We start from the raw sequence: 25,608 nt of genomic DNA, 5'->3' as shown, positions 1-25,608 counted from the left end.
TCACATGAGCATGACAGATGCATGCACAGTAGAAAATCCCACGTAGCAGCACCCATTTTAGTGCAAGCGGATTATAGTTAGTAAAAGCACATTGGCAAGCTTTCCCTAGATACCTAATGTCATGTAATGCAATATTAATAAGACAAAACATGTTAATTAGTACATTAATATAATTTTCGAGAGGGTTGATTACAAGCAAGTCACTTTCTGTGTGAAACCTTGCCCCGTGCAGGGTTTAAGCTTGAGAGAGTGCAGGCCCTGCAGCACTGGCAGAACCAGACAGAAAGAGACTACTGCGAGGTGGCAACTCCACAAACAGGCTGGGCCAACTGACCCCATGTCACTAGGGCGGCTTTCTGCCAGTCATGGCTTCCTGGTCATCAGCATTAAGGATTCCGGAATTAACAGCTTAGCACTTTTCACCAAAAGCGTCATCCTACAGGGCTCCGACAAACATGCTAGTCTGAGAACCATGAGGAAAGCAGAACAATCCATTGTGTCGACTTCAAACTAAATAGCAATAAACGTGCACAGTGTCTGAAGAGCCAGCCGCCCCCGACAAGTAACGCTGTCGTGGCTCAAACTAAAATACTCCAAACAGTGTGGGAAGGGCTAAGAATTCTCCAAAGTTTATGCGGCTACACGTTCTTACCAAACAGTCTATGGGGCGATAAAGTGGGAACTAATCTGTCAGGGCTAATGCAGTTGACGTAAAACCCAAAATTAATTAAAGGGGAACATGCTTGTATCCATAATGGTCAACACCTAACAATAAAGGAAGAATCCTTAACAGGAATTCAGATTACTCCGTGTTACAGACTGATAAAAATCCCATGATTAGTCTAGGGATTTGAAATGTGTCTGCGCTGTTTTATAAGGTTCCATGAGGGAAAAACAACATTTTTTGTAGCCCCAAGTCTTTAAAAGGGGACAATCAACATTGATTTACCCCTAGGACTACAAGCCCTATCCCCATACGGTTGCAACTCTCTTGAAGAAAACAAAATAGATGATAAGAGAGTGTTTATTGTTGATTTTGTGTGACAAATCATAGACTGGTGTAATATTTATTAATTTACGTTTGTGAAAAATGCACTTTTCAAGAAGTTTAATTAATTTTCTGTTTATTCACAATGTATATCATGTATTGTTTAATGTTTGTTTAAATTGTAAGAGGGTATCATTGTATGCTCAAGCTTGCTAAAATAGAGAAATGACTCAAAAGACAGTTTAACTAAGGGCGAAATAAAAAAGCCAAGACCTTTGACTTTATACAGTTGTCTTAAGTCTGCTTAAATAAACAGCAGCAAACAAAAGACGGTGTCTGGATTCCTTTTTAAAAAAAATCCTATAGGTCCCAGAATGCCACTCCCATAGCAAGGGCCATTTACTATCATGAACCAGGCGGCCATCTTTTTGTTTTCAGATCACTGCTTCTTTGAAGCACAGGGTACTAGGAGGCTCTCGTAAAGCACTGTGTATTAATTTGGGCGAGCGAAGCCAAACTTTGTGGAATTTCACAGTTTTTTTTAACTATGCAGAATTCCATAAAGTACAACTCTGTGAAATAGGCCCACCCCTAGAGTTCGTGTGTAGAGTCAAACTCTAGATTCTCAGTCAGGCTCATGAAGTGAGTACTGTCTTTAACATGTGCCAGTCAAGTGCACAAAATCACATATAAAGTCGAACCACAACCTGATAGAATAGGACTCGCTGATGGATCAATGGCAATCTTATGGATTTTAGGCAGTATGTATGATACCAGTGTTCTGGGATGTTTGAGATTAAGAAAAAATAAGTATTCTCAATAATGATGCCCTCTTGTGTTTACTACCTCTGTTAACTGATTTCTCTTTCGATATTAGGGACGGTATATCGATGTAAATGGACGTAGTATTCAGTAGTACCCACCCCGGTTGATAGATCTCATTGTCATATATGTCTTTGTCTTGAATCACAATTCCTCTACCTTTGTCAGATGGATTTTATTTTGCAAATCCAAGATGGGTTTTTTTTCTACAAGACTGTTATTGTATAATGTATGAGGATGTCATTGATGTAACCAGAAATGTCTTTCATCACAATCTTTTGGAAAGTCGTCAATTCTGAGGCTATCATGTTATTACTGAGATTAAAAGTGGAGTGCAGGCGAAGATAGGTGGTGTCATGTCTGGCTATGGTCGAATACTTCTAAAAGAACTGCAGCAATTCTGTGTTTATGGAAAAAAGATAGGCTGTTTCTGTGATGACAAAGAAGATCCCTTTACTCTACAAGGACATGTCTGCTGAGGATAGAGTGTTGGGTGAGAGATTGGAAAAACATCCACAAACAGATTTGTCTGTTCCGCTCATCTAGGAGCCGATTACCGGCTCAGTCATTGTGACCATAACATGATCCACAAAACTAAGAATTAGTTCTTTTTTGATGATTTTGGTTTCTTTAACCAATGAGGACTAGAGATATCCCTGACTAAGCCTCAGAAAAGATGTGCTTGTACCTAGCCAACACAAATCCAGACCTCAGTCGATCCTAAGCATTATGATCATCCGGTGGGTCAAAGCTGCAACCTGGGATGGGCTCCTTACTTTATTTGGGCGGTGGGTTTGTGTTTGGGCCCAAAGAAGTACCCAAAGAGAAGATCCAGCCAAGTATGAGCAATACCAGCAGAGTACAGCCTCCTCCTCATGTGTGTGTTCTCCACCTTTTCTCCTCTGCTGAAAGCAGGCACCAGCGCACAAGACATGGAGACCTTAGATAGCAAGACCATCAGCAAGGCTGGTGCAAATTTAAAATGCTTCCAAAAGGGGCAACATTGGTGCCCCCGCTGCTGCACAGCGACATTGAGGAGACTTTCCTCCAAAGTAAACCATATTTCTTCCAGTAATCAATATTAATCTGTTGTGAACCAGTAGAGTAATCCAAGTAATCCCAGTTTCTTAATTCACTCCCGAGACAGCCTGATGGTACTAGAATGTTTATTACGCATTTTCAAATATCATATGTCGCCAAATGAGCTTCAACATTGATACGTGATTTTAACATTCCTTCGAGCCAGCACAGTGAAAGCCCAATGCATTTCAAACTCTTAGAAGTTCTTCCTCAGGGGCACTGTAATAAATCAAAAAAGCCGTATGAACAAGACTGAAGCGCAAAATATATACTGACTATAAATGTGATAATATAAACAAAAACGTCGCCACAAAAATTACCATGACCCACCCTCTGCTGCACTTCCCTACTCAACTCCCATGCATAATTAATCGAAATAATGTAAAGTCCTCTCCTTAACCCTTGCGCTCTGCATGCATAAAATCAAAAACATTTCCCACTAATTCATCCTCTTTACTTGCCCAGTGCTTATTACAAAAAACAAAGACACGAAATCGTTCAAAAATGCTCTCCCCTTTCCCCTCGCTGTTCTGACATTCTACAGAATACAATGGTGTTTCCTTTACCTCGCTGCCGAACCCGGTGGCTTCAAATATGCGTGTTTTCTTACTTGTGGGGCAAAAGTGAATCAACCAACCGCCCACCACAATCTTCTTTAAATCCCACGCGCACGTGTGCAAACTAAAACCCTTGATTGGCTCCAAACCCCGTGACCTCGTGCGTTCCCAATACTCCGGTCAAGCAAAACACTAACACTCCCATAACCCACTTCTGCAGTGATTGAAACCTATAAACCGAACTCAAAATGACTGCAAATTCAAAATGACCATGTCTAAAGAATGTGCTGGGTCGCACACCACCAATAACCGTGCAGCCCCTGCTGACAGCCGGCTGAAGTGGGCCCGGCCATCCCCCCTATAAAACTGGGGTACAGGGCATGGGAGCAACATAATGGGATAACTGTGACTTTGAGACAATTCACGTGCTACCACTAACTACGCCATGTTTCTTTTGGGGGGATGAGCCAAGAACCCAGATGGGTCTAGAACATTTGCACCCAGCAATTTTCCTGTGAGGGCAGGGAGCTTGCACTAACTGTACTGTTCACTGCCTTACTACTGGGAGCAGCATCCGCTAATGTATTCCTTGTTTGACCTCTGACTTTTAAATACTGTATTGCATGTGTGTAAAATTAACTTATGTTTTTTGGCAAGTAAAAGGAGTGGCTAGACACTTATTTGGATCCCTTGCCTATGCTACCTCGAGCGTCGTACTCTAAAGTGGTATGCTTGGTACTCAGTTTCGTTTTCAACAGTAAGGAAAAGCCAGAGGACACCAGGGATACTGGCTCAATCATTCTTACAGTGTGAGCACAGTAACCCCTGAGTGCACTGGAACTGAAAAAGTTCCCATACCGTCCTACATCATTGTTTTCCACTTGTTTTATTTCCTTGAACTTGGCAAACATCAAGAAGACTGTGAGGTTTCACAAACATGTTTAAAAAATTCTGGTACCAAAGAAAGTTTGGTAATTTCACACAGCACGACTATCAATGAGAAGCCCATGTTTAACCAGTTGGGGCTGGAATATTAAGAAAAACAGAAAGACAGATCTATCACAACTCCATCCAGCCTACAGGCAACCAACCATGTTGAGAACCAGTAGGGTTGCAGTCTAGCATTTCAGCTGCATATACCTAACTTTAACTCATGGGATGCCATTAGTTCACATTCTAGCTCCCCACTTACACACCTCTCGATGCTTTCACTTTGAAAGGCAAATTAGTTGATAATTCTGCTACCCCGTGGCAATAGTAGGGGCGCCACCTATCCTATTCCAAAAGTAGCATGTCAAAATCCTGTATCAAGGAGTAAGTATGCATGTTGTTTGTCCGACCCTGATAAATTGGAGAGAGTTACTGACTGTATAGCTAAGACAGGAAAAACATATAGAAAGAATATGTTGTCAAATTGCATTAATAATATCTAGAATATCTGGACCACTGGTTTGAAAATATCGGTATTTCTCAGTTGTTTTTTGAGGGAAAAGTACAAAATCAGCTACTACAGAACAGACTCCATAATATTTTGAAAATGTTGGACTGTTGGATCTTTTAAAAGAAGTTATACACTTTTTCAATGGATGGCCCCCAGAGATGTTCAAGCTCCAGAGATTACCCAAGTAATGATCTAGACCTAGGGTTTAGCTTACTGAGCAAAGGTAGAAGCGTTGACATTTATGTAGTGGAGTCTGTGTTGTTTTGCAGACATGATCAGGTATTCAGGTATTAACAGAAAAGGTTCCGTGTCAGAAATGCGGGTGTCCAGGGCATGGCCTTAACTTGGATTGGGTCCTTCTTCCAACAACGATCTCAATCGGTTCAGCTTTCTACCTTCTTTGCCCCCCAATCTTCACTTTCCTGTGGTGTCCCCCAGGGTTCTGCTCTATCGCCCCTTCTGTTTAATCTTTATATGCAACCCCTTTTAGCCTCTCTCCGTCACACCCCTGTCACCATCTTCAATTACGCAGACGACCTACAGCTAATCTTTCCTATTGATTCCTTTTCTTCCTCTTGCTCTAACTTTCAATCCACCATGCTCACCATCTCTGAGTGGATGAATTTCAGTCAGCTGGAGCTCAACCCCAGCAAGACTGAATTGGTCTTAATAGGAGAGTCCTCAAATCCTTGGAGTTCCAGCTTTTGGCCCCAAGCTCTTGGCCCCCCTCCTTGCCCAGTCAAGTCCGTGAAGAGCCTTGGTGTCATCATCTCAAGTGACCTGTCGATGAGACCTCAAATCAACTCTGTTACCTCGGCCTGCTTTTACCATCTACGCAGAATTGGCAAAATCCGTAGGTTCTTATCCACAGAGGCTCTCACACTTGTCATTATGGCCCTTGTCACCTCTCGCATTGACTATGCGAACTGCTTGTATGTGGGGATTCCTGCGTATCACCTTCATCGGCTTCAGCTGGTACAAAACCAGGCGGCCAGATTGGTTTTCCAACAGCCAAAGCACCAACATGTTATGCCCCTGTTGAAAAGACTGCATTGGCTTCCGGTCGCTTCCCGCTGTATTTTCAAAATGTGTTGTACTGTCTTCAAATCTCTTTTTGCTCTTGCCCCTGCCTTTACCTCTCTTAGTCTCAAACGCCACATCCCCTCGAGGCATCTTAGGTCTTCTGCACATAACCTCTTAATCACCCCGAGGTTCAAACGTAAGAAACATGGTGGCTCTTGTTTCTCCTTTCTTGCTCCTTCTACTTGGAACTCTCTCCCTCTTTCAATCCGGCTTTCTTCTGACTACACCATCTTCAGTAAATCTCTTAAAACCTATTTTTTTCAGATAGCTTATGATTAATTTCTCCGCTCACACCCGACCGCTCTGTCTTTCCACTTTGTCTCTGAGAGCCATGAAACCAATTGGTGTCCGTGCGCGGTAACAAATTTCTTTAACATAACATAACACATTTTCCTGAATGACAGAACCTTGGGTTCACATATTAAGTTTGATGGCAGGCAGCTCTAGAACTTTTTTATAGCCCCTGAGAAGAGTTGGGTCGTATTAATTTCAGATGTTTACAGGAATAATGAGTTTATTCCTATGTTTTTTCCGTTTTTTAACTATGTCAGATCATTAACAGGTTTGTCAGGTAAGCAGGCTGGTAAGCATGAAAGCCAATTAGTGTTTAATCCAAGGTTTGGTGGAAATTAAGTGTATATTTTTAAAAATGAGTGTGTTGTGCTGAACATTTCTATGGCTAGTGATTGAAGTCCAGCACTTGAATAGAGGACTGCCTTGTTAAGGGCAATTGAAAATTATGCAAAATTCTAGTAGGTAAATGACTTGCACAGTACTTTTCATAGATGCAAGTATGGAAAGTTGTGCTAAATCTTTGTGGGAATGGAAATGAAAATTGGCTGATTTGGTGTTTTTGTTAATGTCTGTGATAGAGGACAGCATCAGCTTAGGTGTGAAGCCGAACTTGCTGATTTTGAGGGTGACGGAGAGAAACCATCTACCTTGAATTCATTGATTATAGCTTGAAATGTGTTAATCTGTTTATGAAACATGAGGTTGAATTAAATTGTCAAGGGCTTATTATATTTTCAACTACCTCTCTGACGTGAAGTTTGGACTTCATCACGATAGTTGTGGATAGATGATGTTTTGATGACGATTAATATTGACTCAGACTGGTGGATGTGCAGCTTATCCTCAAGCACTCCAAGCTCAAAGGATCAGAATATAGATTAAATAGAAGAGGAGCCAATATGGAGCCCTATATGGTACCACACAACACTGCTGCCTTATAATATATGTGATTGACAAGCTTGATCAAATACAAATGATACAAACCATATCAAGACTTTGACTGGGAAGCCAATGCAAGGCTTTGTTTGAGCCTCAATGATCCTCTGTATTGAAGCCATCAAGATCAAGGAAAACAAAAATATGAGATTACCCCTCATAAAGTATGCCCATTATTTACAAACAATTTTAATAGGTTTGGTGCTGGATAATTTGCTGTATTTACCAGGATTTCTTTTTATCCATTGTGGCTACTCGTGCACCTATTTATGTCACGTGATTCACTTAATTAATCTAAACATATCTGGGCCTGTGGGAGTGTGCTATCTGAGAAATGTTACACTGGGGTTGGTCGTATTTACAGATGTTTTCTTAGTTTTCAAGTGAATTACTTTTATTTCTTTTTGTTTTTATTGGTACAGCTGTGGTCAACCTTTCATTCTCCAGAACTGGTCCGGATAGGTCTGGAAAAATCTCTGAAGGCCCTCCAACTGGACTACATGGATCTGTTTATCATCCACTGGCCCGTCAGCTTTAAGGTAAAGCTTTATTAGCAACAGTCACTACTAGCTTTAAGTGATGTGAATATGGCCGCGATACCCGCCACCCCCTCTCAACACACTCCCCAAGGATGGGAAACCGGAAACAGTTCTTGAACTTTTGGAAGGCGGGAAGGGAGTTACCCTTCCCGGCCGTATTTATTAAAATATGAAACAAAATTAAAACATTAAAATAACAGTTTCATATTATGTACAATTTCATTACCACATTGCGATGTTTGGCTAACCTTAACATATTCTCTAATACAAAGGTTCTCCTAGCCGAACTAACATCCTACAAACATTAACTTGAAATTTTGAAATTGTACATCCTAACGTTTAAGGGCCAACGGCAAGGTCGTAACCGGTGTCAAGATCCCTAAACCCGAAAATCCCCCTCACTTGTGAGGGGCGACCGCACAGAGGTGTACCTCAAGTGCAACTACCAATTTCCCTTGACTTGACGGGGGCCCCGATAAACTCGACGCCACTTAAAGGTCGTTCGAGGACTCGTGTGAGGTATCTAGAAGGTAGCGTAGACCCCCTCCCACACCCCACACAACTTACCACATCTGCCGTCGCAGATATCCTGGCCCCGGGAAATTCCCCAGGAGGGGGCTGTAGCCCCTCCTACCCAGGAAGGGGCCTTGACCGCCTTTCCTTTCCTTTCGGCGTCCCATCCTTAGAAGGGACCGCCTACCCGTTGAGGGGCCAATGGCCACCTCCCTCGAGCGCTCCCATCCGTAATGGGTGACGCCCACTCATAGGGATCTACCAATTAGTGCTCACCGATCATGACCTTACCGCCCGACCAAAAAATAAATACGACAATTTAACTAAATTACTCTATTACAAACAACCATAAACCATTTCACGTAAGATTACTGATCAATGCCTAGTGCATAAACCATTTCGCGAATTACTTTATTTGTAGAACATATTGTAGCTGACCATTCTTTATTGCATACTAAAAATAACACGACAGTCACCACAACCTGCAAGAAATAGAATTACCATATCAAAACTTTATTCAACTCCACTGGCTGTCCTCAGGGGCTGGTGGGTGGGTTCAAAATTGGCTCTTCGTTCCGTCTCGAGCTCACGTGCAGCGAGGGGGTGCAGCTTCAGAGCACAGGAACAAGAGGATGCGTTCTTAGCTTGTTGCTCCTTTTATCCGTCTTCAGGGCGGGCGTAAACCCGCCCCTGCCTGCCCTTAGGGCGTGGCCAGCCGCGTCAGTGTCTAGGCCAGCCCACTCGAGGGCGGGAAACAGCGCGCCCCGGCTACGCCGCTTCGGGCATACCAGCCGAGGCTCGCCTCCCGCCCACAAAATGGCTTCCCGGGGGGCTCGAGGTACTCGGCCATACGTTCGGGGGGACCGATTGGTCGCCCCTTTCCATATGGCCGCGATACCCGCCACCCCCTCTCAACACACTCCCCAAGGATGGGAAACCGGAAACAGTTCTTGAACTTTTGGAAGGCGGGAAGGGAGTTACCCTTCCCGGCCGTATTTATTAAAATATGAAACAAAATTAAAACATTAAAATAACAGTTTCATATTATGTACAATTTCATTACCACATTGCGATGTTTGGCTAACCTTAACATATTCTCTAATACAAAGGTTCTCCTAGCCGAACTAACATCCTACAAACATTAACTTGAAATTTTGAAATTGTACATCCTAACGTTTAAGGGCCAACGGCAAGGTCGTAACCGGTGTCAAGATCCCTAAACCCGAAAATCCCCCTCACTTGTGAGGGGCGACCGCACAGAGGTGTACCTCAAGTGCAACTACCAATTTCCCTTGACTTGACGGGGGCCCCGATAAACTCGACGCCACTTAAAGGTCGTTCGAGGACTCGTGTGAGGTATCTAGAAGGTAGCGTAGACCCCCTCCCACACCCCACACAACTTACCACATCTGCCGTCGCAGATATCCTGGCCCCGGGAAATTCCCCAGGAGGGGGCTGTAGCCCCTCCTACCCAGGAAGGGGCCTTGACCGCCTTTCCTTTCCTTTCGGCGTCCCATCCTTAGAAGGGACCGCCTACCCGTTGAGGGGCCAATGGCCACCTCCCTCGAGCGCTCCCATCCGTAATGGGTGACGCCCACTCATAGGGATCTACCAATTAGTGCTCACCGATCATGACCTTACCGCCACAGGCCGGATAGTTGACCGGCTATCCGGACCCCCCACACACTCCTACCTAAAGGTCATGTCTTAAAGTCCCCAGCCAAGCTATCAGGTCTCCTATGAGTAACTCGTTCCCCACCCGGGACAAATGAACACCATCACCCAAATACATACTGTCCCCTTTAATACAACCATGCGAAATAGAATGCAGTGTACTTGAACGAAACAATCGACTCACTTTATTATTAATCTTCCTTACTGAATGATTCAGAGCAGAAACTGAAAGAGCCCCCCGCCACACTTTTCGCGGGATCATACTGGACCATGCGATTGTGCACCCTGGAACTCTTCTCGCTAACCAACTTACAGTGGAAAGCATTGCCTCAAGAAGTAGTCGTCTACCAGTGGACACCAAATCGTTGCCCCCAAGATGTACTATGACTATAAATGTAAGGTGTTTTGTAGCGCGCTCAATTACTACCGGAGTATCCTGGCGCGAATGACCGCTGGGGAACCCGTCCTGGCTTTCCCTGTGAGATGGTCCCATGCTGGGTATCTCCAAGGTGAAGCCAGGCATCCCCGGCGTCTGTGGGGGGCCGTTGTAGAGATGAGGCAAGCTTAATGCCCAGAGTTACCGAGTGTGATCACTGCCCAAAGTGGGCACCGAGGCGAGAATTATCAGTCCGCTGACCCTGGTCCTCGACTATAGCCGGCGGTGACCTCGTCCGCCCTAACAAACCCTCAAAAAATGATTGAAACTGGTCAATACAGAGCCCGCCCTTTCCGTAGAAGGACACACTGTACCCGTATTCCCCAGCCACGTGAATCATGTCACCTGCTTTGAATACGTCCGCGGCACGCCTCACGTATGAGTGGCCCACGACCCACACCTCCTTTTTCACAGCCGGTGATGTCTGACCGCTGACCCGGTGTTGGGTCGACTGCACAGTCCGCCCCGCCTCGTAGGCTTGCGCAACTGAAAACCAAACAAAAACAAGAAGCGTGAGTACATCATTACAGCTTCACAACATGTGCAACCGCACATACCTTTTATAACAGTTCGAGGACCAACGCCCCACACGTTTAACTTGTTCGACATTCAGACCCCTGGCTGTAGCCTCTGTAGCAGCCCCTATCCGAAAGGAATGGGTCCCAAACTCGCCGGGGTTCAAGCCCGCAGCGGAAATTGACATCACAAGCACCCGCTGAAACTGAAACCTCGTCAGTGGGGTGGTGTCAGCGTGTCTCAACAAGGTCCCCCCCCATGATGCCACCCTTTGCGCTAAATATTCCTCTACGCAACTTACCGGGCACATGGAGGACCCGGGAATCCTTTGTATGAGTATGCAGTCCCCCATCGCACCCTGGTCGGTCTTGGACTTGACAAAGGAGATGGACATTGTCTCCCTTCTGACCTGAACGTGCTCTCGGCACAGTCCCCCCGCCACATCCCGCTTGTTCCTCGCCACTAGTTCGCTTACCCGCATAGCCCCATGGAATGCCAGCGTAAAAGCGGCTCGGAATAACACTGTTTCATACTGGGATGAACATGTTGAAGGGAGTACAGATAATAACAGGGCCAGCCTATCCAGACCTATCGGGCGCCTTTCATCTACTCTGCGACCCTCAAGGCGTTGCCACCCACGTAGCGCTTTTCGTACAACGAAAGACGCTGTCGGGTCCTGGATCCCATGAGCCCTTGCCACAAAGGAAATGGCTGCCCGATGCCTCTGGGCAGTAGCCACCGATTTGCCTGCCTGATGTAAAGACAGCAGGAAATTTACTACCCACTCCTCCTGGCCCCAAAGCTCCCCTCCAGCAGTCCCCAAAAAGGCTAAATAGGAACGGAACGCCCCTTCATATGCCTTCCTTGTCCTGGGTGCTAAACTCTCTCCCACGAGGTTTCGTAATTCGGGGCACCGAGAGACCAGAGAGCTTCGGGAAAGGGTGCCGCCATCGGGTCCGCTGTGGGCAGAAAACCCCAGAAGGCCTGCATACGGAAACGAGAAAGCGCATCAGCCGCTTGGTTCATCACCCCCGGCACATGTCTTGCCTTAAATAGGACATTCAATTGCATACACAACAAGACAATTTCTTTCAGCAGTCTCAGGATCCATTTGCATCGTGCCGCCTGGCTATTGATACACTCAACCACGGTCATGTTATCAGACCAGAATACCACAGAGTGATCTCTAAACCCCTCAGGCCAAGATTTCAGGGCCACCAGAATGGGGAACAATTCAAGAAAAGCAATGTTACTCGTCAACCCATCCTCATGCCACCATGACGGCCATCTTTGAGCCGACCATTGTGTGCCAAAGATGGCACCAAAGCCAATGCTCCCTGCCGAATCCGTCCACAGCCCCAGCTCCTCGGAGGACACCGCCGGTTTATTCCAGACAACTCGACCATTGAACTCCGCCAGAAATGCCAACCAAATGCGCATGTCCTGGCGAACCTCGGCAGAGAGCCTCGTGCGATGGTGACCCTCCTTCAGGCCGCCCATGGCCTGAGCGATCGAGCGGGAAAAGGGGCGAGCCATCGGTATTACTCTCAGGGCAAAATTCAGCTGTCCCACCAATTGTTGTAATTGCAGCAACTTAACCTTAGACTGACTAATACACGTCTCCAGGGATGCCCTGAACCTAAGCACTTTTTCTCTTGGTAAACGAAAACAACCCTCCTCCGAGTCGAGCTCGATCCCCAGAAACTCGAGGCACGTCGAAGGACCCACTGTCTTACCTGGTGCCAATGGCACGCCAAAATGGTTCATTAAGACACAAAATTCATTCAAAGCCTGACCACATTCCGGATCCCCGGCTGCCCCTAGAAACAAAAAATCATCGAGATAATGCATAACCTGATGAAACCCCGTCTTCCTTGTGAAGACCCATTGCAGGAAACAACTGAACTGCTCGAAATAGGAACAAGATATAGAGCACCCCATTGGCATACATCTATCCATGTAATAGTGACCCTGAAACATGAAACCAAGAAGACGCTGATCGTCTGGGTGTACCGGGAGCAACCGGAATGCTGACTCGATATCAGATTTCGCCATCAGCGCACCGGGCCCTAGGCGATTCAAAATGGCTACGGCCTCATCGAAAGATGCATACCGTACTGAACACACTGCCGGGTCTATCGCATCGTTTACGGAACACCCACGTGGGGCTGATAAATTATGTATCAACCGAAACTCACCCGGGTCCTTCTTGGGGACCACCCCTAAGGGGGAACAAACAAAGTTAGCGACCGGTGGCACATGAAACGGACCGGCGACTCGACCTCGAGCCACCTCTTTCAAAATCTTCTCCCGTACCACGGTCGTGTGCTGCAATACCGATATTTGGTTTTTACATTTTGCTAAACCTTGAAACTCCCCCACTGGGATGCGGAAACCATATGAAAACCCGTTCCGCAACACCCCAGCGGAAGCGTGGTCCGGGTATTCGCTGAGCCAAGGTATCATTGCCATGGTATCAATTGGAGTAGGTAAAGGCGCCCCTCGGACTATTTTAGACCTGTTTGGCGCCTCCTCTACCCCCGTTATCACCCGTTTTGGCTCTACACATGGACTCAGGATGGGACGCTTGCCCACACCCGCTACATTCGTGCCTGAATTTACATGACCCTTGAGGCCTCGTACATTTTCCCCTGTTAAAGTTCCAGCAACTCCCTTTTTTACCTGTGGTGCCATTCGGCCTGGACTGGTATTCGTTACTCGCGCCTGATCGAAAGGAGGACCCAGAATATGGGCGGGAGGACTCCCCCACACTACTCCCTACTAATGGCAAATTCAACATACCAGTCTCCGACATTTTTGACCATGACACAGAATCGTAACAATCCCAAGTTAAGTTTCTATCATGTTCTTTCGCTTTCCTGAAAATATTATCGTAACAGAACCATTGATTGCCCCCATGTGACACGGAATACCCCATGATACGTGACTGATAAATCGGCAATTCAGACAGTAACTCGGGCTTACGTTCGCCCAGGATGGATGTAAAAATCCCCCACGCCTTGCCCCAATTGCCAATGATCTCATTTACCTTGAAGGCGGCCATCTTTGCGCGCCAAACACTCGGATGCATGAGCTCCTTTTGGCTCTTCACATATTCCATCTCATAATGATCGGTAAGTAACGAGAAGATGTTTACATATTCATCTGCCCATATCTTTTCCTTAATAGCTAGAGGGACATGTTGACCCAACTTTTCCCGTCTTGACGGGGCAGACTCATCCCTCGCAATCGGCAATGGCCGCTTACCTGAACCGGAAGCTGTATCTGCGGCTGAGCCTGTCCCAGGTGGTTTTCCTACTGCCGCAGCCGGCGTGATAACTGGCGATGCTGCCTTCGCCGCCTCCCTCGTTTCACGCAGTTGCCTCACCAACACTCGTGCGTCGTCAGCCGTGGCGCCCGAATCTTTACCCAACCACGCTGCCAATTGTGCTGCCAGCTCGGGCGGCATATCCTCCCCGGACACGGGGGTGACCACCACGGGAATCGGATTCCTCTCTGCCGGCACCGGAGTTGGCTCTTCGAGTGGGGTACAGGGAACCGGGATGTCCCCTCCAGCTGCTCCCCTTCTGGGTCTCTTGCCTTTTCCTCCCGGAGCTGCTCCGACCAACGGACGTTTCGGCCCCTCTTCCCCATCTTTCTCCGCCATTCGCTTCTTCAGGTCGGTCACCTCCTTCATAAGAACTCGCAGCCTCTGGTCGGTAGTCATTCGCTTTCCGACTTTCTTAGGCATTCTCCGACCGAATATCTGTAAGACAAAGAAGAAAGATTACCACGTTCAAAATTGGCTCTTCGTTCCGTCTCGAGCTCACGTGCAGCGAGGGGGTGCAGCTTCAGAGCACAGGAACAAGAGGATGCGTTCTTAGCTTGTTGCTCCTTTTATCCGTCTTCAGGGCGGGCGTAAACCCGCCCCTGCCTGCCCTTAGGGCGTGGCCAGCCGCGTCAGTGTCTAGGCCAGCCCACTCGAGGGCGGGAAACAGCGCGCCCCGGCTACGCCGCTTCGGGCATACCAGCCGAGGCTCGCCTCCCGCCCACAAAATGGCTTCCCGGGGGGCTCGAGGTACTCGGCCATACGTTCGGGGGGACCGATTGGTCGCCCCTTTCCATTAGTGGCTGGAAAAAAGTGAGAAAATGCTCTAACAGGTGGACTTTGACTTTAAAGCATTCTACCTGGTGGACAGTATTAAGTACTTTCTGCACTTGAAATAAAATAAAAAGTCAGACTTTACAAACACTGGCTTGATGAGATGCTCTACGGCACAACGTGACACCCTGTGCTTTGCGGACCACAAAGTGAATCTTGGAGGTTGTGGTGGCGCTTCAGCTATCGGTTGTCTTCAATGCAGCCAGTCAGAATGGCTGAAACTCGGGCATGAGTTCTGACTGATTGAAGCAGCACAAAGTTTTTTCAGTCACTCAGATTGGCTACAATTTATCCAATCAGAATTCGCCCCTGTATGCAGGTACGTACAGCCCTTTTGAATGGTGCCTTAGACTCCACCCCAAATGGTGGAAGCACTACAAATGTCTTGGGTGAATTTTAATTCTCGTAAAAACCAGGTTTCCTTTTTTCATGTGGAGGAGTAGGGTGACACCAGGATTCATGTGGCAATCCATGCCCTAATGGTGGCCTATGTCCCACATTTTTCAGTCCATGCATGCAGATCTCAATCTCAGAAATAGCATATCTATCCAGATACACATCTGCCATTATTGGGTATTAGCGCAAAAGAGTTGTGCAAACAAACCCCTTTTTATTAAGATTACTTGTCTAGTTATAGTCTTTGATTGACAGACAGAGCCTGATACGTACACAACAGTAAACAGAAAAGTATATAAAACAGGTAAACAGATAGGGCCCGATTCACAGAACTAACTTAAGACAAAATCCTAAACTTACTACTTTTGGTATTCACAGAAGTTAGGGTTTTGTCTTAAGTTTGTCTTAAGACAGACTTAAGACAGACTTAAGACAAAATTCTAACTTCTGTGAATACTAAAAGTAGTAAGTTTAGGATTTTGTCTTAAGTTAGTTCTGTGAATCGGGCCCATTAACTGTTGGACATATGGGCAGTTTAGTGGCACATGGATGAATATATCAGTGAATAGCACAAATGTAGTTATTAGCCTAATCAATAAACAGATCACTGGTTGGCCTAATGGAAGGATGGGGAGGTAGTTAACATATTGGGAAAAAAGGGATAGACTACAGTATGGCTAGATGAACAGACTGATAAATATGTATTTTATTCATTAGAATTCCAAACAACAACATATACCCGAATTGGGTATCTTGGTTGTATAAGAAATCATCCAAACATCAACACTACAAAAGAGGAGAAGCGCCCTTTACAACCAAAAGGGACAAGGTTGTTAAGCCATCTAGAAAAAGGTATTCCCTTTTGTGCAACCGTTTTAGGTGGGATTCAAGTTTGCTTACCATTTAACAACATGTTACAAAACACTTTAAAAACAACTCAAAAGCAGTTCTGTCGATGCAGCATTTCGGTGGTAAAAGAGATGGCTCACACCACTTTCTTCAGACAAATGTTTTACAAAACATTCACAATTGCTAGGACACCGTGAATCCAAAATTACTACCAATCTGTATATGCAACAAATTCTTATCTAAAACATTCAATACACATTATTACAAAAGACTCGACAATGCCACTATTACAATCCTACCCTTATTCTGCTACTTTTAAGCACTAATCTTATTTTAGCATGCAAAATCAATTTTGAGTTTCACAGATGATTTACACCTGCAGACCTGTTGGACAAATAGATCTTATATGTATACTACACAGGAGGTTGATTATCCCTCATCAAAGTTAATTCATTTGTTCTTCCTGAATAACATATTTACGCAACATGGGGAACACCCGTTGGTCCTGATATCATTGAGTGGGGGACTTAATCTCCATTACTGATGAAGGTTTTTTCTGGGGAAGAATGACTATTTGATTATGTTGTGAGGAGATATGTTATCTGGTATTAGAAATGTGAAGATTACCGATTCCGGGACTATTGAAATAAAAGCGATGTTTTTAAATTAACTGAACTACGGACGCATTTGAGGAATAGGTTTTGAGGAGAGGATGGTCCTCGAAACACATGTTGGCTACAATATTTGGAATTTGCTTATGGACTCACTTGAATACATAATGAAGATGAATATTAACATCTCACGAAGATTATCGGATGAGGTGTGGATGGACTATAATAAATCCTTTGATATTATCTGTCTCCAAGAAACCTGGAGCAGAAAGGATCCATCCCTTGACAGATATAATTCATCAGTCGTCCATGCTGAACCTTCACTGGACGGGAGGGCAAAGGGTGGTTTAATGACCTCAATTTTGGTAAAATACAAGTCACTAAAGATAGAGAAAGTAATGGCTTCGCCATGGTACCAATTGATTTTGATTACTAACTTGTTTGTTGTCCCCTTGCTTTTAATCAATTGGTACTATAATATTTTTGACACGCAGACTTCATCTATTATTGACTGCTTGCAGGTAGAAATTGCCTAAGTGACTGAAAGAATCTTTCCTCTGTGTATTATGTGGCTGGTGGATTTTAATTGCACCGTATGTCAACATAGTGGGAGCAAGGTCTGTGGTTTATTTGATACTAACGAACAACCACTCGCACACTTTAAGCACACCATACAGGGCGATGCATTAAATCATATCATTGTGGTAAATGACCTTTGCATGCTCGATATGTTGACCAACACTCCAATGGCGCCAATTCCAACCTTTCAAGGGACAGGGGGACGAATGAGCGTAATTGACTTTGTGTTCGTTTCTAGCAGGTATGCCTACCTTATTGATGATTTTAGAAAAGAAGTAAACCCTGCAAGTGATCATAACCCACTTGTTTTATTGCTGAGTATTGTGGCTGTCAGGGAAAAGTCTTCTGAACAACCAATGAAATATAGTCATAATCAAGGTATTAGGTTGAAATGGGATAGGATTAACCCTAAAACATTGGAGGAAATGATTTTTAAAGCCAATTTATCACAAGTAATGACTTGTTTGACGATTACCTCTGAGCCAGAATTGACAGTACAGAATTTTGAAGTTCTCTGTAAGAGTGCGGCCACAAACTTACTTAAACCTGCCAGGAAGCGTAGTATCCCGGCCAAAAATGGGTTAATGCCGAATGCTCCGCAGCACAAACATTACTGAAGAAGGCTTTACATTGAGTCCCACGGGATAAGGCAATGGTTAAGAAAGCAAGAAGAAATTATAAAGAGGCCATTGAAAAAAGGACATTAGAACTGAAAAGGTTGGTCTGGGATTACCTTGAAAAAGCCACTGATTTGAGAGACAGTAGGTTATTCTGGGAGGTTATAAATCGCCCCCTTTTCAGTAATGAAAACAGGACCATGGTCACGCATATAACCGGGGAGGCCTGGGTGGCCCATTACTCTAGGATTTTTAATCCAAAGGGCACTTCATTGATAAATGAAAGTGAGGATGAAATTCATCTTAATATTCAGACTGCACAACAGCTTAGTCTATCGCTTTCGTTGGTTGAAGTGGAGGAGGTCTTGAGAAGAGGTATCCCTCTCAAGGCACCAGGTCCTGACGTTGTACGCTTGGATTTCTTTAAAAATAATCCTGAAGTTTGGGCACCACTGTTGCTTAATGTTTTTAAGGCGATTACCGTGGGGCGCATTCCATCATCTTGGAAAGAGGCAGTAGTTGTGCGCATTTTTAAAAAAGGTAATAAAAGCGACCCCTGTTGCTATAGGCAAATCTCCCTATTTGATGCCTCTTCCAAGCTATTGGGGAGAGTAATATTGGCCCGCCTAGAGACATGGGCGAACTCCTCTCGACTCATTGTGGATACACAATATGGCTTTAGGAAAGGTAGGGGGACAATGGAGCAGTGCCTCAATCTGGCCTTGATCATGGGTAAGTACATAAAGACCATGAGTGCTTCAATTCACCTGGCCTTTATGGACTTATCCCGTGCATTGGACACTGTGTATAGGGGGAATTTGTGGCCGCTAATGGAGTCCATGAGGTTTGAGGAACCATTGGTTACTTTGTTGCACAGATTATATGCTGCTACCTCTGTGGCTATTAGATATGGCCCTAGTGGCGAAAAAACTGGGTCTGTCCCCTCAACTGAAGGTGTCCGCCAGGGCTGTATTCTGGCCCCTTTTTTGTTTTAAGTATACACAAATGGTTTAGAATTTTTTTTATTGGAAAAAGGTTTGGACTTTCCTAAAATAAATGGCAAACATATACTCTTATTGTCTTATGCAGACAATACTGTGTTAATGACTCTAACAGCAAATAGTATGCAAAAATGTTTGAATCCTTTTAATGAATTTATGTTGGGATTAGACTTAAAGGTTAACTTTACAAAATCCTTTACAATGGTTTGTGGCCCAAATAGGACTAAAACATGTACATTTAATGTGGACAATATGGTTATTGAGAAAGTCCCAAATTTTGATTACTTGGGACATCTTTTTAATAAAACACAGAATTGGGACCCTTTAATAACATCCCAAGTCCAAAAGACAAGCAGATCGATAGAGGCCCTCTTCCGCTTTGCAATGAAATTAGGTCAAAAACCAATAGCGGAACTGAAGATACTGTACAAATCTAAATGTTTGCCAGTAGCTACCTATGGGGCAGCGGTATGGGGATACCATAAAAATGCACAAATACAAATTATGGAGAACACATTTTTAAAACGCCTTTTATCTATTCCAAATAGTTCTCCTACTATTTTTTGTCATTCCAAGGTGGGTTTAGACTTCGTGAATGATAGTATTCATGTGTCCCCCCTGCTCCTATGGGGAAAAATATGGTCCTCAGAAGATCTACTGTTTTCAAAAGAAGTTTTAAAAGACTGTGTAAATCTGGATAAGGCCATGCAGATTCCATGGCTGCGTTATGTAAAGGAAACCTTTTTTAAAATTGTTCTTGGAAACTTTTATGATAATCCTGACTCTATTAAACCAGACATCAAGATGGTCATTAAGAATGCATATAGTACAATAGGTCTGTTCAAACAAGTCAAAAAATCACCAAATCAAGCAGTTATATCACAGCAACAGTTTTATCTTTTACCACACATACGCAATGGCGTTTTTATTTGAATAGATTTCGGCTAAATGCACTGCACTTTTTAGTTGCTTTTCCTAAGCAAGGGGGTTGGTGTGAGAGGCTACCCCTTTACCCATGTGACAATGTAGCTCAACAATGCACAATGCGCTTTGTGCTTTTTTGTACACTTTATAAAGCTCTAAGAGTTCATTTTAATAAACCCCTCTTAAGGGAAATTCGACCTTGTACATATATGGAAGGCTTTGAGCATCTGAGATCATTACAAACTGCTTTTATATGTAGTTCTATGCTTGGATGTATTAGATCTGCTCTTTTATTCAGGAATCGCTATTGATAGTATACTTTTTGATACAATACATTGTTTTTGCCTCTGCAATCTATGGAAATGAAAAACCACTGATCATTTTTATGAATGAAAATGGTCTAAACACATTATGCTTTGGCAGTTGCCTTGCCTAATCAAGGGGGTTGGTGTGGGAGGCTACCCCACTTGTATATGTAATGACGTAGCTTAACAATGCATTGTGCACTTTACATTTTTCTGCTCTCTTTCAAGAGAAGTTAATAAACTCTTCCTGAGGGATATCTGACTTTGAATATATGAGGAAGTTTGGAGTATTTGAGACTATTATTAACTGTCTCTAAATGTAGTTCTATGCTTAGTTCTATTGGACTGATTTTACTTAGGAATCATTTTGTATTAATATAATGTTTTATTGATTTTATGAGTTTGATATACTGCGTATTGTGTCCTTGTTTCTGAACTTTTGGATATGAAATACCATTTGTGAATTTGTATGTTAAATTGTATACTTTTATGATTCTTCCAAATCAAATAAAGTTATTTTGATGAGGATGAATAATAACAGACTGCCATTAAAAAATAATTAACAAGGGAGTGTATTTATGGAATGCGGAGCTACACTCCCAATTACAGAAGAGGAACGGAAAGTTTGCTGTGCGCAGCTAGATACTGGTACACTAATATGAACTCCTCCATTGCTAAATCAAGACTCGGTGACCTACTGGACCGCAGTGTAGACCGGAGGCAGCGGTCAGCAGTGGCACACAGCCACGTGTCGTTGGCTCCCGATGCACAGAGTTAGTGACACAGGACAATTGTCGGTAGTGTTCGGTCACCTCCGTAACTATGATCCTTTTTTCCACCCAAACGCAACATGTCATCCTCTTACGCCTCTCCTTGCGTGCAATGATATGTACTCTGTCTTTGAAAAACCGACATACAGTTCCAAGTCTATGACCTACTCGAGCACAGCTTAGGGCGAGGGCAGTAGTTCAAGTGGGCCCACAGAATCTTGCGGTTGAGGTGCACTACTACGGCCTAGTGGCACCACATCAAAGGGAGTATAGTGACATGAACTCATCCATTATTAATATGCTCTGCCATGGTGTAATCAAGATTCAGTTCCAAATGTGTGACATACTTGTCCTCTTTGCATGTCGGTGGAGTACGTCAACGAGTAAGGAGAACTGCGGGCCTGTGTTGCGGAGGCAGTGATGGTCTGAGGAGGCTGCCAAGGTCTCTGCCCTCGGACTTGGAGACTGCATCGGCACGTGGCGGGCTCTCTTTGACACACACTGGTGTCGGCAGGTGGGCATTGAGGCCTGGGTGCGCCGGGCGGGCAGGACTGGTTCGGGGATCAGCGTCACCGGGTGCAACAGGCGCACAGGATCGCAAGCAACCCCGCTCACGGTGACACCGCCTGCCTCGTGGTGGGGTGAGAGGCCCCGCCCTGGCAGAGACGTTGTGCATTCCGGAAGAGGACCACGCCCAGAGTTATGTGCCTTTTATTCACACCCCTACACTGTCCTGGTGTACCCCGCGCCAGCCCACTCCGCTCACGCTTACGGGAGTGTCGTAACAAGCTACATTTCCGCGATCGTCCCACATATATATACAGTCCTGATGAAGACCCGCCCTTGATGCGTGAAAACACTGCATCGCCCCCCCAGGGTCGAAACGTCAACGCAATCCCTGCTTTTGGCGTGAACAAACTATTCAAAACCCTGTAGGATCCAAGACTGAATTGATACACCTACAGGATTATTGTATATATATAGTTGTTGATTCCAAAAAGTATATGAAGTAACACATTTTACTTGTTGTTTTTAGTGTGTTGTATGCTTTAGCACAAAGTTGTTGTGCCATATATGTTTTAAGTATTCGTTAGGGACAGTGATTGAAGTAATTTGTCTTCACATGTGAAAGTATTTGAGTTAAAAAATTTGCTTTCATTTTTTTTTGTGGTCAGTGTGTTTGTTTGTGAATGTATTAGTACATCCGTCTTGATATCCTGGTTAGGAACGAGACTTGCAAAAGGAAACATTGAAATACTAAAGCAGTGTGTATTTCTGTCCGACAGAACCATTATTATTTTGTCTATGTGTTGATACGTCAGCCTGTGGACAATGGTGGTTAGGATGTTGAAGAGGGTTGTCCCTTTGAGCATGTTGTGGGCATTGACATTCTCTGGTGTTGGGTCTCTGAGGTTGGTGCATTTTCTGAGGGTCGCTGTCTTTGTCTGCGCTGCCTCAGTGTTGGTCGTGGTAGCGGTGGGAGTCCGAGGTGGTCGGGGGGATTCGAGGGGTTGGCGGTGGGTGTTGTGACCCTCTTGGGTGTCCGGCCCACATGTCCATGGTATCTGTTATTCTTCAGGTGTGGCTCTGGGCTGGCCTCCCTTTTGTGGTGCAGACTGTCGCCCGACTTTGCACCAGGTCAGGGCAGGTGTCAGTTTCCTGCTGCTAACGCGCCTTATTGCATGTTCTGTGGTCTTTTCACTGATCTGGCTGGTCGTTGAGAATGTTGCCGAGTGGTGTTGTCGAGGCTTTTTGCACGGGAACGCCTACTCTGCATCTCATTAGCGATAGTTGCAGGGGTTTTCTGTGGCGATGTTTTTTGCAGCTACTATCGCGTGTAAACTAGTGCTATGGACTGTTAGCACCAGCTTGTGAATGGGGTTATTACATTATCCCGACTTTGGCTGCATAAAGTGCCATTAACTCGACAATGACTCATTGAGAATATGCCCCATTGTATGTTCCGTGTGCTGTTTCACCATAACAACAAATCCTCCAGGCCCATGCCCTTCTTAGCTCACTGTGTTTTATTGAAAGGACTACAATTTATGAACAGTGATTAACAAAAGGACCTTTGTGTTAATCAGAATCCCACTTACCCATCAACATTAAATACAAATCTGTCATCTGTATGTTACATAATGTGCTTTGCAGGACAGATATCAATCAATCAGGGAATTGTGAAGCGCACTACTCACCCGTAATAGTCTCAAGGCGCTGGGGGAGGGCAGCTTCAGTCAGTCGAAGAGACAGGTCTTGAGGGTCTTCCTGAAGCTGTGCAGAGTGAGGACGCGTCTGATGTTGATCGGTAGCTCGTTCCATGTCTTTTCCGTGACGTAGGAGAAGGCTCTTTCCCCCGTTCTGGCTCTTCGAAGGCCCTGGGTTTCAGCAAGGGTGAATTCAGCGGATCGGAGGTTTCTCTTGGGTACGAGGAAGGTGATTCTTTCGTTGAGATATTAGGGTCTGATGTTGTGGAGGCATTTGTATGCATGGGTGAGTATCTTAAAGGTTACTCTCTTCTCGATGGAGAGCCAGTGGAAGTCTTGCTTGTGTTGGGTGATGGATGCAGAGGATTAATTCTGGCTGCGGTGTTCTGTATGGTCTGGAGCTTGCGGAGCAGAGATTTGTTGATCCCAGCATAGATGGCATTTCCGTAGTCCAGTGCGTAGGTGACAGTCATTTCAAGATTCGGGGGGTATCCATTTGAAGGTCTTGCGAAGGATGCGGAGGGTGTTGAAGAAGGTGGAGGCAATAGCGTTGAACGGTTGGGTTGGTCTGTCGGGTTATGGAGAAGGAGGAGTCTAGTGTGTTTTTTTTTTTTGTAAATTTGTTTTTATTGTTGCATCATAGAACATGTGTACAGAATGGATCATCTGCTGGCGTGGCGTCAACATTCAGCCACGGTCAGCCATGCGCGCAACATTTCTGTATATAAACTGGTGTAGTTAGGTACTTCCTCCATTAAACAGTACAGATCAATCAAATAGGTCTTCAGGCTGGGATACAGTAAACGTGCTCCGTAAGGGGGACGGAGAATAACAGTGGGCATGTGAATTCCCACTTCGAGGGCGTAGGATCGGGGTCTGTACAGTTCGCATAGCGGTGTTACCAGGTAACGGGGGGACGGAACTGTGGGGGGGAAGCATATAGGCGCTAGGAAGATCATGGTAAAAGACAACAGGTGTCGGGCGTCGGGAGGCAAGGGGTTCCCCCAGTATGCACTCACAGTGATGTAGGGCGGTCAGGGGGTGGAGGCATCCCACGCATGTGAGTAGCGGGACGGGTGACATGGCAGCGGGGCGTTGACAAGGAAGTGTGAAGCACCGGGATTCGATACTGGGATGACGGGCATCAGTCAAAGACTATGGGCTCTCTCGGGCGGGGGAGGGGTGGGGGGTGTAGGTGGGTCTTCTGTGTGCAAGGACTGCCGGAAGCTATGAAGGAGCATGGCCCATTCCATAGAGATGGGATTTTTACGCGCACCCCTGGCCTCCTCCTCCCTAAGAGCATCCTCCTCCGCCGCCGCCCACTTACAGACCGCCCCTGTCCATGCCGCTATGGGGGGACATTCCGGGGACCGCCAGTGCATGGCTATGCATCTTTTCACCAGCAGCAGCGCTAAGGACACAAAGCGTCTATGCACCGGTTCTTGCTTAGGGACATGAAAAATGCCTAGCGCGCTGGATTCCCAGGAGGCTAGTGTTGTGAGGCCTGTGAGATCCGTCAGTGTGTCGTGCACCGTTTGCCATAGGGAGTGGAGGTCGGGACAGCTCCAAAACATGTGGCGAAAATCTGCATCGGGGGAGCGACATCTGGGGCATAGGAATTGTGTTGATGGGTAAAACCTTTGCAGACGCGCCGGGGTGAGGTATGCCATGTGTAGTATATAGTATTGAATATTTTTGAAGCGGGAATTCCTAGAGACGCGTTTTGGGGCCTCAAGTGCTCTGGTCCATTCCGAGTCGTGTAGTGCGCGACCGATGTCTTCCTCCCATGTGGCCCGTAGGGTCGTCAGGGGAGCGTGCGAGAGTTCCCGGATCAATTTATACAGCCAGGTGACCAAGTGGCGTCCCACTCCCATATGTAGGATAGTGTGTATTACTGGATGCGTGTCAGGTTCGCCGGCCTGGAGATTATAGTAGGGACGGAATCCCTCCATCAACTGTCGGTGTCTGAGGAATTGACCTGGGGGGAGTTCGAACTCAGCGACCAGTCGGTCGATTGGTTTCAGCTGACCTTCCTCAAAGAGCGACTCCATGTCCGTGATGGCACAGTGCGTCCATTCAGCTAGCATTGGAGCCGTGAAATAAGAGTCCTGTCTGGGGCAGCCTATCAGCGGTAGTAGCGGGGAGTATGGGGGCCTACCGGGGGACATCCGGTGGATCCGCATCATGCACTGGCGCGCTATCGCGACTTGAAGGGGGTATGTTCGCCGGGGCTTGGAGCCCGGGAGGAGAAGACGGGTGAGTTCCGGGGTTGTGACTCTGCCGGTCTGGGTAAAAGTCTCCTGGGTGT

The 25,608-nt window shown here is 45.6% G+C and overlaps 1 protein-coding gene across 2 annotated transcripts in view; it reads left to right on the top strand.

The window, feature by feature from the left end:
• Positions 1-25,608, top strand: part of LOC147734752 (estradiol 17 beta-dehydrogenase 5-like) — a 318,862-nt gene that overhangs the window by 110,955 nt on the left and 182,299 nt on the right. For both annotated transcript variants that reach the window (XM_086953029.1, XM_086953030.1), the window contains one exon: positions 7,624-7,740. In XM_086953029.1, the coding sequence (XP_086809155.1) occupies positions 7,624-7,740 (117 nt within the window). The remainder of the gene's footprint in view (positions 1-7,623; positions 7,741-25,608) is intronic.

This window comes from Lissotriton vulgaris, chromosome 1_2 (assembly GCF_964263255.1).
Source record: "Lissotriton vulgaris chromosome 1_2, aLisVul1.2, whole genome shotgun sequence".
NCBI lineage: Eukaryota > Metazoa > Chordata > Amphibia > Caudata > Salamandridae > Lissotriton > Lissotriton vulgaris.
Note: the sequence above shows the minus strand (reverse complement) of the source record. Positions and strands in the feature narration are given on the sequence as shown.